At 41.1% G+C, this 13,758-nt stretch overlaps 3 protein-coding genes across 5 annotated transcripts in view; 2 read left to right on the top strand and 1 right to left on the bottom strand.

Annotated features, from left to right (window-relative positions):
- B3GNT5 (UDP-GlcNAc:betaGal beta-1,3-N-acetylglucosaminyltransferase 5) overlaps positions 1-2,230 on the top strand; it is a 104,996-nt gene extending 102,766 nt beyond the window's left edge. The window contains exon 3 of one of the 2 annotated variants that reach the window (XM_033957593.1): positions 107-2,192. In XM_033957593.1, coding sequence (XP_033813484.1) covers positions 366-1,502 — 1,137 coding nt within the window. In that variant the 5' untranslated portion in view covers positions 107-365 and the 3' untranslated portion in view covers positions 1,503-2,192. Of the gene's footprint in view, positions 1-106 lie in introns of both variants that reach the window. The other variant, XM_033957594.1, reaches the window with a different exon arrangement.
- Positions 1-13,758, bottom strand: part of MCF2L2 (MCF.2 cell line derived transforming sequence-like 2) — a 306,030-nt gene that overhangs the window by 122,984 nt on the left and 169,288 nt on the right. The gene's annotated exons all lie outside the window — the stretch shown is intronic.
- The window catches only part of LOC117366333 (lactosylceramide 1,3-N-acetyl-beta-D-glucosaminyltransferase-like), a 169,097-nt gene that overhangs the window by 102,773 nt on the left and 52,566 nt on the right, over positions 1-13,758 (top strand). The gene's annotated exons all lie outside the window — the stretch shown is intronic.

Here is a 13,758-nt window from a genome sequence, read left to right on the forward strand (position 1 = left end):
AAAAATATTTTCCTTTCAAAAATTTGGTACCACTGTTAACGTTAAATTTGATTTTGGAGGGGAAAGTTAATAAATCGGTAACATTTTTCTGCTTCATATTCCACAGATCCCTGAGTCCGTACATGAAGAAATCTAAGTATCGGGAGCAGTAGCTGAAAAAGATGAAATGTCAGTGCGGAAGAACTTTCAAGCGCAGTCCTCACACTTTAGTGCCTTCCATGATTGCCATCTGTGCAGAAAATTGTTGACAAATGTGATTCATGTGCACTCTAGTTGGCATTCTAGTTTGAAGTAACTCCACATTTTCCCTACACAAAATTGTCCAACTCGAATTTGTGGAACACGTGAAAAGGATTTTTTTCAGAATGAATATTTGTGCCAGGAGAGTTAGAAAATGGCAATTTCTGCAAATATTTGCTTCTTGTTTCATACTGTCTGTTATGCTTTTGTGGGGACTGCAGGATACCACAGTTGTGGGCCATATAAAGTCTATTCCCTACAGATACCTTATAAATAATTACAAGTTTATAAATGATAGCTTGTCTATCAACAAGAGCAAAATATATATGATGCCACGGTACAAATACTTGATTAACCACAAGGAAAAATGTCAAGCACAAGATGTTTTTCTTCTGTTATTTGTAAAGTCTTCACCTGAAAGCAGAGACAGGCGAGATGCGATTCGGCAAACTTGGGGCAATGAGAAGTACATATTTTCACAATATGAAGCCAATATTAAAATCATGTTTGCTCTAGGAGTTCAGAAAGACCCTGTGAACAGACAAAAGCTGCAAGCAAAACTTAAATGGGAAGACCAGCAGTACAATGATCTCATTCAGCAAGATTTTCTGGATACCTTTCACAATCTAACTCTGAAATTAGTTTTTCAGTTCGAGTGGGCAAATACCTATTGCTCCCATGCAAAGTTCATCATGTCAGCAGACGACGACATTTTTATCCACACTCCCAATCTTATTTCATATTTGCAAAGTCTGGAGAAAACTGATGTTAAAGATTTGTGGATTGGAAAAGTCCATCGAGGATCCGCTCCCAGAAGGGACAGAAATAGCAAGTATTATGTTCCATATGAAATATACCAGTGGTTGTCTTATCCTGATTATACATCTGGAGCTGCATATCTCATTTCTGGAGACGTAGCAGCAAAAGTGTTTGAAGCTTCACAGACGCTCAATACTAGTTTTTACATAGATGATGTATTTATGGGGCTGTGTGCCAACAAAATAGGAATTGTTCCTCAGCATCACTTGTTTTTCTCTGGGGAAGGAAAAACTCCATACCATCCTTGCATTTATAGCAGAATGATGACTTCACATGGACATGTAAAAGATCTTTATTATCTTTGGAAGGAGGCTACCAGTCATAACGTTAAGGCGACATCTACTGGGTTTTGGGGTGGTATATACTGTAGATTGGTGAATATAATGCTACTTTGCAGGCCGCACTATGTGGACACATATTCCTGTTTCGCCGCATGGTCCTAATACTTGAATTTCTCTTTAGAAGGACCCTGTAAGCCAAAAACAAAATAATTCCTCCACCTATCACTTTTAAAGCAAAAGCAATCACATAAACTCCTTTGTAAGGCAAGAAATACTGTAATTTAAAGTTGAGTTTAAAGTCCCATATGCAACTACAGAAATATTCAATGTGATAGCGAAACTTAAGAATAGATATAAATATTTGACATCTCACAATATTTCTGTGCATAACTTTGTTAGAGTTGACCTAATTACTGCCAAGCTAACTTTTTAAGAGGAACTAATTCAGTTTACCTAACACTTTCTCCATAACACAATATATTCCAGTTTTCTCTTCACCAGGATGTAAGGAACTGGGTGACAGGTCAAAAACGCGCAAGACAATTGCGCGCAGACAAAATAGCGCAGACAAATAAGCGCTAAGACAATTGCGCGCAAGACAATTCAGCGCATGTCTATGAACCAAGGAACTGTGAGCAAACTTGCACGTTCCTAGGAAATTCATGCCTATTTCGGGATTTAAAGTCACAAAGAGCTGTCTTTGAGCTCTTGTAGTCTTATCAACCAGGTCTTTGAAACCAAAATTGATAGAAAAAAAAATTCAAGGAAAGTGCTGATGTTTGCTATATTTTTTGCTATATGCTTTGAAGAAGACTTTTTGCTATTGAGGATTAATGCTATAAAATAAAACCTTTGATACCAAGATCCTTTTTTTAAATAGGATAATTCAGGCTGGTACCGAGCAGAATGCTACAATGCATACTTTTTTTTTTTTTCATTCTACAACAAATAGAAATCTGTGATTGTTCATAAATGCATTTCTTAAATTCTTAATCTTTTATTCCTAGCTTTTTATTTTGATAAGACTGTGAAATGGTTATTTTAGATATAATCCAAATCTAGAACTAACCCCCCCTTTTACTAAACCACGATAGGGGTTATTAGCGCAGAGAGCTGCGCTGAATGCTCCGTGCTGCTTCTTACTCTCATAGAGTGTCTATGAGCATCGGGAGCAGTGTGACGCATTCAGCGTGGCTCCCTAGGCTAATAACCGCTATCATGGTTTAGTAAAAGGGGGGGTTAATTAAGGGAAGTGGGGTGCAGCTAAAACTAGCATGTAAGGAGGATGAATGCTATTTCATGTTTTTAAATATTAAATTCCCTTCTTACGGTCTATGTAGTGGAACCCTTGGAGGAATTTTTATAAACTGTGAAGATAAAATACCTGAGCATTAAAAAAAAATATATATATATATATATAGCAAGGAGAAAGGTACAGTACATGCAAAAATGTACATACATTGAGAAATTGTTTTAGTACACAGTGAAGTGGAAATAGTATCTGTCCTGCTTTGCATGTGGCTTGTCCAGTAACCAGAAAAAAATTAGCAGGCAAATAGCAGGTTATTTCATTGTAGTTCTCTTTTTTAGCTCAGCAAAATCGGGCAATAGTGTATCTTTAGAGTCTCTGTTAGGGTTTCATACAAAAAGTGTTTTAGTCTAGATCAGTATTTTAGGTTGCAGATTAGGGCACAAATAGCTGTTGAGGAAAGTCTTTGGTGTTAATTCCCTCCTGCCCACCCCAAGATGGAGCTTCAGCCAACCAGGAACAGGGCATTGCTTTGGTAGGATTTTTCTGCTCTTTCTTTTTTCTTCCAGGTGTAAGTTTCTGCAACCACAGTATGGCTGGGAAACATCATGTCTTCAAAGCTGCTTCTCAGGTTACAGCTTCTATCTCTGTGCAGACAGAACATTTTGCCCAAGCAGAGGGAGTGGTTCTTTGTGCAACCTGTCTTCAGCTAGAATCCCTCATGAAGGAAGTAAAGGAACTTAGAGAAGAGGTGGCAAGACTGAGAAGCATCTGTGATTTCTAGCAGTGGGGAAGAAGAGGCTGTGCTGAGGGAAGACAGCTTGACTCAGATTATGGAACCCTGCAAGATTGGTACTGTGACTTCACCCACCCTTGAACTAAAGAATCAGTATGCAGCCTTGGAAGTGGAGGAGATAAGAGCACCCCAGGGAGAGGAAGGGCCAAAGCTTGAAATCCCCCAAATTACGGGATCTTTGACCACTAGGAGGCGTAAAGTAATGGTGGTAAGTGATTCCCTTCTGAGGAGTAGAGAATCGTCTATCTGCAGACAAGACATGATGTCCCGGGAGATATGCTGTCTACCTTGTGCCAAAACCCAAGATGTTATGGAGAGCTTGCAGAGACTCATCAAGCTTGATAACTATTATTCGATACTGCTCATCCACGTTGGCACTAATGATAACTGCCAGGTACTCCTACTAATGTATCAAAAGTGACTTCATGGCTCTGGAAGAGAAGGTGAAGCAGTCAGGTGCGCAGGTGGTATTCTCATCCATCCTCTCTGTTGAGGGTAAAGGCCTGGGCAGAAAAGCTCACATCCTATAGATGAATGCATGGCTACGTAGATGGTGTCACTGAGAGCGTTTTGGCTTCCTGGACCATGGGATGATTTTCCAAGGGATGCTGAGCAGGAATGGAATGCATCTATTAAAGAAGGGAAGAAGGGTCTTTGACAGTAGGCTGGCTAATCTATTGAAGAGGGCTTTAGTCTAGAAGCGATGGGGCAGGGTAATCAAAGCCTATGGGTGAGTATAAACCCTCAGGTAAGCAAATCACTGAATACTTCTAACATGGATGGGAAAAGCAACAATGTCTGGAAAGCAGTATATACTAATGCTTGAAGTATGGGTAACAAGATTCCGGATCTAGCAGCTAAGATGGAAAAAGATGAGTTGGATATAATGGCAATTATGGAGATGTGGTTCACAAGAGACCCCCGACTGGGATGTAGTTATACTGGGCTATAATCTGTTCAGGAAAGACAGGGTAGGAAGAAAAAGAGGGGGGAGTAGTGTTATTTGTTAATAATCATATTAATGCCACACAATTGACGGATCTGCAGGGCAAGGAAGAGGCACTGTGGATCAATTTGGAAAGAAAGAACTGTAAATATATTTACATTGGTTTTTTTTAGAGTGGTTACATTCAAACAATTTTTATTGAGAATACAACACACAGAGCAATAGTAACTACCAAAAGAAACAGCCGGGTAAAAGGTACATCAAGCTCTGCCATAATACATGGAGTTTCGTACTTTTGGTGTTATTGGATGTGTCTGCGGCCTTTGACATGATTAATCATCCAATTTTGTTAGCGAGATTATGGGCCATGGGCATGGTGTTGGATTGATTTGGGTCTTTTTTGGGTAACCGGTCATTTTGTGTTGTAGCAAATGACCGGGCTTGCTCCGTCAGCTCCAGAAAGGCACAGACGGTGGAGCAAGCCTGGACCTTATTCAAGGACATGGTAAACGAAGCGCAAAACCGGTATATACCCAGATTTAGAAAAGGGTGCAGAAAGAATCAAGCAAAAGACCCAGCATGGTTAACCAATGTAGTTAGGAAGGTGATAGGAAACAAGAAAAAATCTTTCAGGACATGGAAAAAGGATAAAACCGAGGAAAATTGGAAAGAGCACAGGAAGCATCAAAAAGAATGTCACCGTGTGGTCAGAACAGCAAAGAAAGAGTATGAAGAGAGACTTGCCAAGGAGGCACGGAATTTTAAACCATTCTTTCGATATGTGAAAGGAAAACAACCGGCGAGGGAGGAGGTGGGACCCCTGGATGAGGGAGACAGGAAGGGAATGGTAAAGGAGGAAAAGGAGGTGGCGGACAGATTAAACACGTTCTTCTCGTCGGTCTTCACAAAAGAGGACATATCCAACGTGCCGGAACCGGAAAAATTTTTCAAGGGGGATCAAGAGGAAAAATTATTGTGCATGGAGGTAAGCCTCGAAGATGTACTCAAACAGATAGATAGACTAAAAACTGACAAATCTCCGGGCCCAGACGGAATCCACCCGAGAATACTAAAAGCGCTTAGAGACGAAATAGCGGAGTTACTACAGCAGATTTGCAGCCTATCCTTGAAAACAGGGGTAATCCCGGAAGACTGGAGAATAGCAAATGTTACACCTATCTTCACGAAAGGATCCAGAGGTGACCCAAGGAATTATAGACCGGTCAGCTTAACCTCAGTTCTGGGGAAGATGACCGATCAACCACCCTTTCAGGGACACCAGGAAATTCTTTTTCACTGAGAGGGTGGTTGATCGCTGGAATAGTCTTCCACTTCAGGTTATTGAGGCCAGCAGTGTGCCTGATTTTAAGGCCAAATGGGGTAGACACGTGGGATCTATTCACAGAGAAAGGTAGGGGAGGGTCATTGGGGTGGGCAGACTAGGTGGGCCGTGGCCCTTATCTGCCGTCTATTTCTATGTTTCTATGAATCATTAATCAAGGACAGTATCAATGAGCATATAGAAAAAAATAAGCTGATGAGAACAAGCCAGCATGGTTTCTGTAGTGGAAGATCATGCCAAATGAACCTACTGCACTTTTTAAGAACATAAGCAATGCCTCCGCTGGGTCAGACCTGAGGTCCATCGCGCCCAGCAGCCCGCTCATGCGGCGGCCCAACAGGTACAGGACCTGTACAGTAATCTTCTATCCCCTTTTCCACCAGGAAATTGTCCAATCCTTTCTTGAACCCCAGTACCGTACAATTGGACAAAGGTGACCCCATAGACATAGTATACCTGGACTTCCAGAAAGCCTTCGACAAGGTACCTCATGAGCGCCTACTAAGGAAACTGTGGAACCACGGGGTGGAAGGGGACATACACAGATGGATCAGAAACTGGCTGGCGAACAGGAAACAGAGGATAGGAGTAAAGGGACACTATTCTGACTGGAAAGGGGTCACGAGTGGCGTCCCGTAAGGGTCAGTGCTGGGACCACTGCTGTTCAATATATTTATTAATGACCTGGAAACAGGGATGAGGTGCGAAGTTATAAAATTTGCGGACGACACAAAACTCTCCGGTAAGGTTAGATCTGTTGAGGAATATAAAGAACTTCAAAGGGACCTGAACAAACTGAGTGAGTAGGCAAATAAATGGCAGATGAGCTTCAATGTAGAGAAATGTAAAGTCATGCACATAGGGAAAGGAAACCCGATGTACAACTACACGATGGGGGGGATGATATTGGGGGAAGGCAACCTAGAAAAGGACTTGAGGGGTTTGGTGGATAAAACAATGAAACCAGCGGCACAATGCGCAGCGGCCTCAAAAAAGGTGAACAGAATGTTGGGCATTATCAAAAAAGGTATCACTACCAGAACCAAGGAGGTTATCCTCCTGCTGTATAGGGCGATGGTGCGACCGCATCTGGAGTACTGTGTTCAATACTGGTTGCCGTACCTTAAGAAGGATATGGCGATACTCGAGAGGGTCCAGAGAAGAGCAACAAAAATGATAAAGGGCATGGAAAACCTTTCATATGCTGAGAGGCTGGAGAAACTGGGGCTCTTTTCCCTGGAAAAGCGGAGACTTAGAGGGGATATGATAGAAACTTACAAGATCATGAAGGGTATAGAGAAGGTAGACTGGCGGGGGCAACAAAAACTAGAGGACACTCAAAAAAATTGAAGGGAGACAGATTCAGAATAAATGCTAGGAAGTTCTTCATTCAGAGGGTGGTGGACACCTGGAATGCGCTTCCAGAAGAGATGGTACAGCAGAGTATGATTTTGGGTTTCAAAATGGGATTGGACGAGTTCCTGAAGGAAAAGGGGATTAAAGGGTACAATTAGAGGGTTACTATACAGTACAAAATGCTTTAGAATAATAGATCACTCACAGGTCATTGACCTGGGGGGCCGCCACAGGAGCAGACTGCTGGGCATGATGGACCTATGGTCTGACTCGGCAGAGGCGATGCTTATGTTCTTATGATTGGGTTCCTTTGTCATGCGGGGTTCCTCAGGGCTCTTGTCTGTCAGCGGTCTTATTTAATATCTATATGCTCCCTTTGTGTAAGGTGTTGCATTCGTTAAGTGTTATGTTTCATCCTTACGCTGATGACATTCAGATCCTTACCCCTATGGAAAAATCACAGGCTGAAGCTTTATCATACTTGTATGACTATTTTTCTATCATTCAGGAATGGATGTCTCAAAATCAATTAAAACTCAATATTAAGAAGACTGAGGTGTTATACATTGGCCATGGAAAAAACTTGGAAGCTTGTCCTTCCAAGATTTCATTTGCCGGCGAAGCTGTTCCTGTACAAATGCAGTGTAGGTACTTGGGAGTTGGGTTTGATTTCATGCTGTCTTTCAAACCTCAAATTAAGGTTGTTATTTCCGCCGTGTTTTTTAAGCTGCGTTTATTACGGAGGTTATGCGACTATCTTTCAAATGATAACTTTCGAAAGTCATCACGTTTATGATAACACCTTTGCTTGACTATTGTAATTCCATTTATTTAGGCTTGCCTAAATATGTTTTGCAAGCATTGCAGCTGGCGCAAAATGTTGTGGCACACCTTATCGTTCATGCTTCAAAATTCGATCATATTACTCCGATACTTCATGAGCTTCACTGATTGCCAATTGGTATGTGGGTCGATTTTAAGATTCTTTGTGTGATGTTTAAGGTTTTTCAATATAATTGCCCATCAAGTGTTCTCTCTTTTGCAGTGGTATTGTCCTTCGCGTGAGTTACGGTCCTCAGATAGCTTGAGTTTAGGTGTTCCATCTTTAGCGGTGGTGAGGCTTACGGGGAATTACAAGTCTGTTTTCTGTCCAGGGCCCGGCGCTATGGAATGCTTTGCCTTTGTTTCTACGCCAATCTGAAATGCTTTGGTCTTTTAGAAAGGGGATTAAAACTGTATTTGAGTGCTTTTTGGTGTAAGTAATGTGGCAGTGTGAATTGTGGCTGTTCTTTTTTTACCCTGTTTTGCTTTGCTGTTTTGAATTTGTCTGTATCATTTAAAGTGATTTTGTGTGTGATTTTGTTCCTCGCTTAGATTTGTGGATAAGCGGGTTATAAATAATTTTAAATAAAATAAATAAAAATATTGTAGACATTCAGAATATATCTAAAAAAGGGGAAGTTTTACTAATAGGTGATTTTAAAATGCTGGATATTGATTGGGGTATCCCTATTGCAGGATCTTCTAGAAGTAGGGAGATCCTGAATTCTCTACAAGGAGAACTATTCCAGCAGTTGGTAATGGAACCTACGCGGGATGGGGTCATACTGGACTTAGTGCTTACAAATGACGAAAGTGTTTCTGATGTTATAGTGGGTGATCATCTGGCATCCAGTGATCACTGCATGGTACAGTTTAATATTGAGATGGGTATAGAGAGGGCTTATTCAAAAGTAAAGGTTCTAGACTCTTAAAAAATGAACTTTGTTCAGATGGGAGATTACTTCAAGGAATTGTTGTCTGGATGTGAACATCTGTAAGGTGGCAAGACTGAAAGGTGTTATTGTAAGGATGACAGACCATTTTGTGAGGCAAGTAAGAGGAAAAGAAGTCTACTTTGGTTCTCAAAAGTAGTACCTGAGAAGATAAGGAATAAAAGGTTAGCTTTCATAAAATATAAAAGATCACAGAAAGAGGAAGACAGGCAAAAATATCTGGAAAAGTTAAGAAAGGTTGGTTGAATAGTCAGGAAAGCAAAGATGTAAATGGAAGAAAAAATAGCTGACATGGTAAAACGGGGCAACAAGACATGTTTTGGATAAAACAGTTCTAGGAAGAAGTGTAAAAGTGGCATTGTGAAACTGAAAGGTGAAGTGGAGAAATATGTAGAAGCTGATAAAGAAAAGGCTGAATTGCTTAATAAATATTTCTGTTTTGTGTTCATGGCTGAAACCTCGGGAGCGGGACTACAGAAGACAAACACTAATAGGGATGGAGGAGTGTTAGACGCTGATTGATTTTCAGAAGGTTGTGTTCGTGAGGAGCTAGCTAAATTAAAAGTAGACAAAGCGATGGGGCCGGATGGTGTACATCGGAGGGTGCTGAAGGAACTTAGGAAAGTTCTGGTGGCTCCACTGACTGACCTTTTCAATGAGTCTCTAGAGTCGGGAGTGGTACTGAAGGCCTGGAGAAGAGCGGATGTGGTCCTTCTACACAAAAGTGAAAGTAAGGAAGAAGTAGGGAATTACAGGCCGGTAAGTCTGACTTCTGTAATAAACAAATTAATGGAAACACTTTTAAAACAGTGGATAGTGAAGTTTCTTCAATCTGGTGGATTACAGGATCGGAGGCAACATGGATTCACTAGAGGTAGGTTTTGTCAGACAAATCTGATCAATTTCTTTGACTGGGTGACCAGAGAATTGGGTAGCGGGAGTGCATTAGATGTGGTGTATTTAGATTTTAGCAAAGCCTTTGACAGTGTTTCACACAAGCGTCTAATAAATAAACTGAGTGCCCTCGGGATGGGTCCCAAAGTGATGGGCTAAGTCAGAAACTGGTTGAGTAGAAGGCTTATGCTGGAAGTGGCTTTATGTGTCCATAGGTATGCCTCGGCGCTTCTGTTGGTGTGAGAGGCCTTAAATGTAGGCCTCTAAAATGCCAGGCTACATTTAAGGCATCTGTACAAAAAATAGATGTGATTCTGTATGCAGCGCCTACCGGTGATTGACACACGGTGGGTGCCCATTTTGCAGGCTCCTATCGCGGCAGGTGCCATTTCCAGAATCAGGCGCTGTGTGCATACTTATTTATTTAATTTGTTTTCCTCAGAATGGGTTACAGATTAACATACATAATATATATAGTTAACAGGTTACAATTTTATAGTTACAGCACAAGTTTTTTCGAATTAAGTTTTTATCCTAATTCGACACATACTGGGGACCTAATTCCAATATACAGTTTACAGGTTAAATTTGCCATAGTTACAGTGCAAGGTTTTTCAATACAAATTTTAGCCTAAAGTGACACATACTGAGGATCTAGTACCAATATACATTTCTTTGTAATCCATTGGTCATGGTGGGTGAGTTAATTGAAAAGGTATGTTTTTATTGCTTTCCTAAAGTTGAGTCTTTCAAGGGATCTGATCTGCGGAAGCAGTTGATTACAGTGGATCAGTATGAAGTGGGAGTAGGAACATCGTTTGGCGCTTTGCAGTTAAAGTTGAATTACTCTATTCCTCCTCTGCCCCTGTACACACCTGTCAGCAAAGGAAGCATCATCATAGAAACATGATGGCAAATAAAGGCCTAATGGCCCATCCAGTCTGCACTTCACCACCATCTTATCTTCTTCCTAAGAGATCCCACACATCTTGAATTCAGATAATCTTTGTCTCCACCACCAGGAGACCATTCCAAGCATTTATTACCCTTTCTGTGAAGAATAATTTTACATTACTCCTGAGCCTATCACTTCTTAACTTTATCATATGCCCTCTCCTTCCAGAATTTGCCTTAATTTGAAAAAGACTCACCTCCTGTACATTAATACCACATCGTTATCATATTCCCTCTCTATCCTGTCTTTCCTCTAGAGCAGGGGTGTCCAACCTGCAGCCCAGTGAAGTATTTTGTGCGGCCCTGGTCGAGGGCAATGCAGTGTTTTACTCTGCTGCCCCTGGGTGTTTACCATCTTGCTGCAGCGTTTGCGCATTTGTGCAGCCCCAGAAACATTTTTTTTGGCCAATGCAGCCCAGGGAAGCCAAAAGGTTGGACACCCCTGCTCTAGAGTATACATATTAAGTTCTGTAAGACTGTTCCCATACGATTTATGACAAAGACCACTAACCAACTTTGTAGCAGCCCTCTGCGCTGACTACTTTCTATTATATCTTTTTGAAGGTATGACAAAATTGCACACAGTATTCCAAATGGGGCCTCGCCAAAACTTATCTCCCTTTTCCTACTGACCATTCCTCTCTTTGTGTACCTAAGCACATTCCTGGCTTTACTGTCACCTTTTCTACCTGTTTTGCTAACATGAGATCATCAGACACAATTATTCCCAAGTCCTGTTCTTCTTCTGCACACATAAGTTCCTCACCTCTTATACTATACCTTTCTCCTGGATTTTTGCAGCCCAAGTGCATGACCCTGCAATTTTTAGCATTAAATCTTAGTTGCCAATTGCTTGACTGTTCTTTAAGCTTCACCAAATCCCTTCTCATGTTATCCACACTTGACAGGGTGTCTACTCTATTACAAAACTTGGTATCATCTGCAAAAAGGCGCACTTTGCTAGAGAATCCTTCCGCAATATCACTCATAAAGATGTTAAATAGAGCTGGGCCAAAGACAGACCCCCTACGGCACTCCACTAACAACATCCTTTTCCTCTGAGCAAACTCTATTTACCACTACCATTTGTCGCCTTCCACTTAACCAGCTTTTAATCCAGTTCATCACTTTAGGGTTCATACCATAAGCATTCAGTTTATTTATCAATCTCCTATGTGGCACTGTGTCGAAAACTTTGCTACAGCCCAAGTACACTAGGTCTAGCGCTTCTCCCAAATCCAATTGTTTGGTTACCCAGTTAAAGAAATCAATCAGATTCGTCTTACAAGACCTGCCGCTTGTAAATCCATTCTGCCTCGGGTCCTGCAGTCCATTGAATTCTAGAACTCTCACTATTCTCCTCTGCTTAAGAAGTGTTTCCATTTGTTTACTCACTACCTAGGTCAGACTAACTGGCTTACAATCCCCAGCCTCCTCCTTACTTCCACTTTTGTGCAGAGGGACCATATCCACCCTTCTCCAGTCCTCCGGGACCGCACCAGACTCTAAGGAAGCATTGAAAAGATGGGACAACAGAGCTGCCAGAACCTGTCTGAGTTCTTGAGTACCCTGGGATGTATCCCATCAGGCCCCATTGCCTTGTCTATTTTTAATTTAGCTAGCTCCTCACAAACACAGTCTTCTGAGAATTACACTTGTATCCCCATTTACACTTGTTTTCTGTGGTTTTTCCCCTGGTCTTTTATTCATGCACACAAAACAGAAATAATTGTTATCTTTATTGGTTTCTGCATATTTATCCCCTTCACTCTTAAGCCTCACTATGCCATTTTGACACTTCTTCCTATCACTTACATATCTAAAGTATGTTATGCCCCCCAGTTTTACCATATCGACTATCTTTTCTTCTATTGGCATCTTTGCTTTCTGGCAGCTTTTCCACATATTTATGTCTGCCTTCCTCTTTCTGTGACATCTTGTAATTTATGAAGGCCAACCTTTATCTCTCACCTTTTCAGCTACTGCATTTGAGAACCAAAACGGCCTTTTCCTTTTACTTTTATGTACCTTCTTAACATAAAGGTTTGTCGTCTTCAGAATAGCTCCTTTCAGTTTCGCCCACTGCTTTTCTACTTCATTCAGCTATTCCCATCTAACTCCTTGAGATATTCCCCCATCTTGACAAAGTTCTTTTGAAGTTTAGAACCTTCAAATTTGAGTAAGTCCGCTCATACCTCATTTTAATATTGAACCTCGTCATTCTGTGATCACTAGATGCCAAATGATCACCCACCATAACCTCAGAAACACTTTTCCCATTTGTAAGCACTGCCAGAAGAGATCTAGCCCGCATGGGTTCCGTTAGTAATTGCTGGAACAATTCTTCTTCTAATGAATGCAGCATTCAACTTCAGACATATCAAAATCACCTATCAATAGTATTTCCCCTTTCCTAGCTATTTTATGAACATTTTAAATTAAATACTCGTCCATTTCTTCTGTCTGTGAAGGAGGCCTATATATTACACCAATGTAAATACATTTTCCATTACCTCTTTCCAGATTAACCCACAGTACTGCTTCTTTACCTCCCCCCCCCCCCCCCCCATCTTACAGGCTGCAAATACAAATCCTTTTTGGACAGGTCCTTCATGTTCCAAGCAAGTAAACAGAAGTCCTGGCTGGGTAGTTACATCAATGGAGCCAGGCTGACCTACGGCGCCTTCTGGAGAGCAATTAAAACCGTACTGGTTGACAAATTAATCTCCTAAACAGAAGCCTCACTACTTACAAAGTTATATTTTCTGTCAATTTCTGTGTAATATGTTCCCTCGCTTTCTGCATTTTGCAATTCGCTGATTGTCCAGCATTATTCCTTGGGTTGCATACATAAGACCTAAATTACATACTTAAGACTCATATTTTACTTTAACTATTTCTTGTTAATAAGTTGTAACCTCACTACTTGCATTCTGTAATTCGCTGACTGTCCAGCTTTATTCTGTAATTTGCTTTATCCAGTATTTCGCTTTATTCTGTAATCCGCTTTATTCTGTAACTCGCTTCATTCTGCAATTCGCCATATTGTCCAGCTCTGTTTTAAAATTCGCAGATTGTCCAGCTTTATTCCTTGGGTTGCATACAA

Source organism: Geotrypetes seraphini, chromosome 9 (genome assembly GCF_902459505.1).
Source record: "Geotrypetes seraphini chromosome 9, aGeoSer1.1, whole genome shotgun sequence".
Lineage (NCBI taxonomy): Eukaryota > Metazoa > Chordata > Amphibia > Gymnophiona > Dermophiidae > Geotrypetes > Geotrypetes seraphini.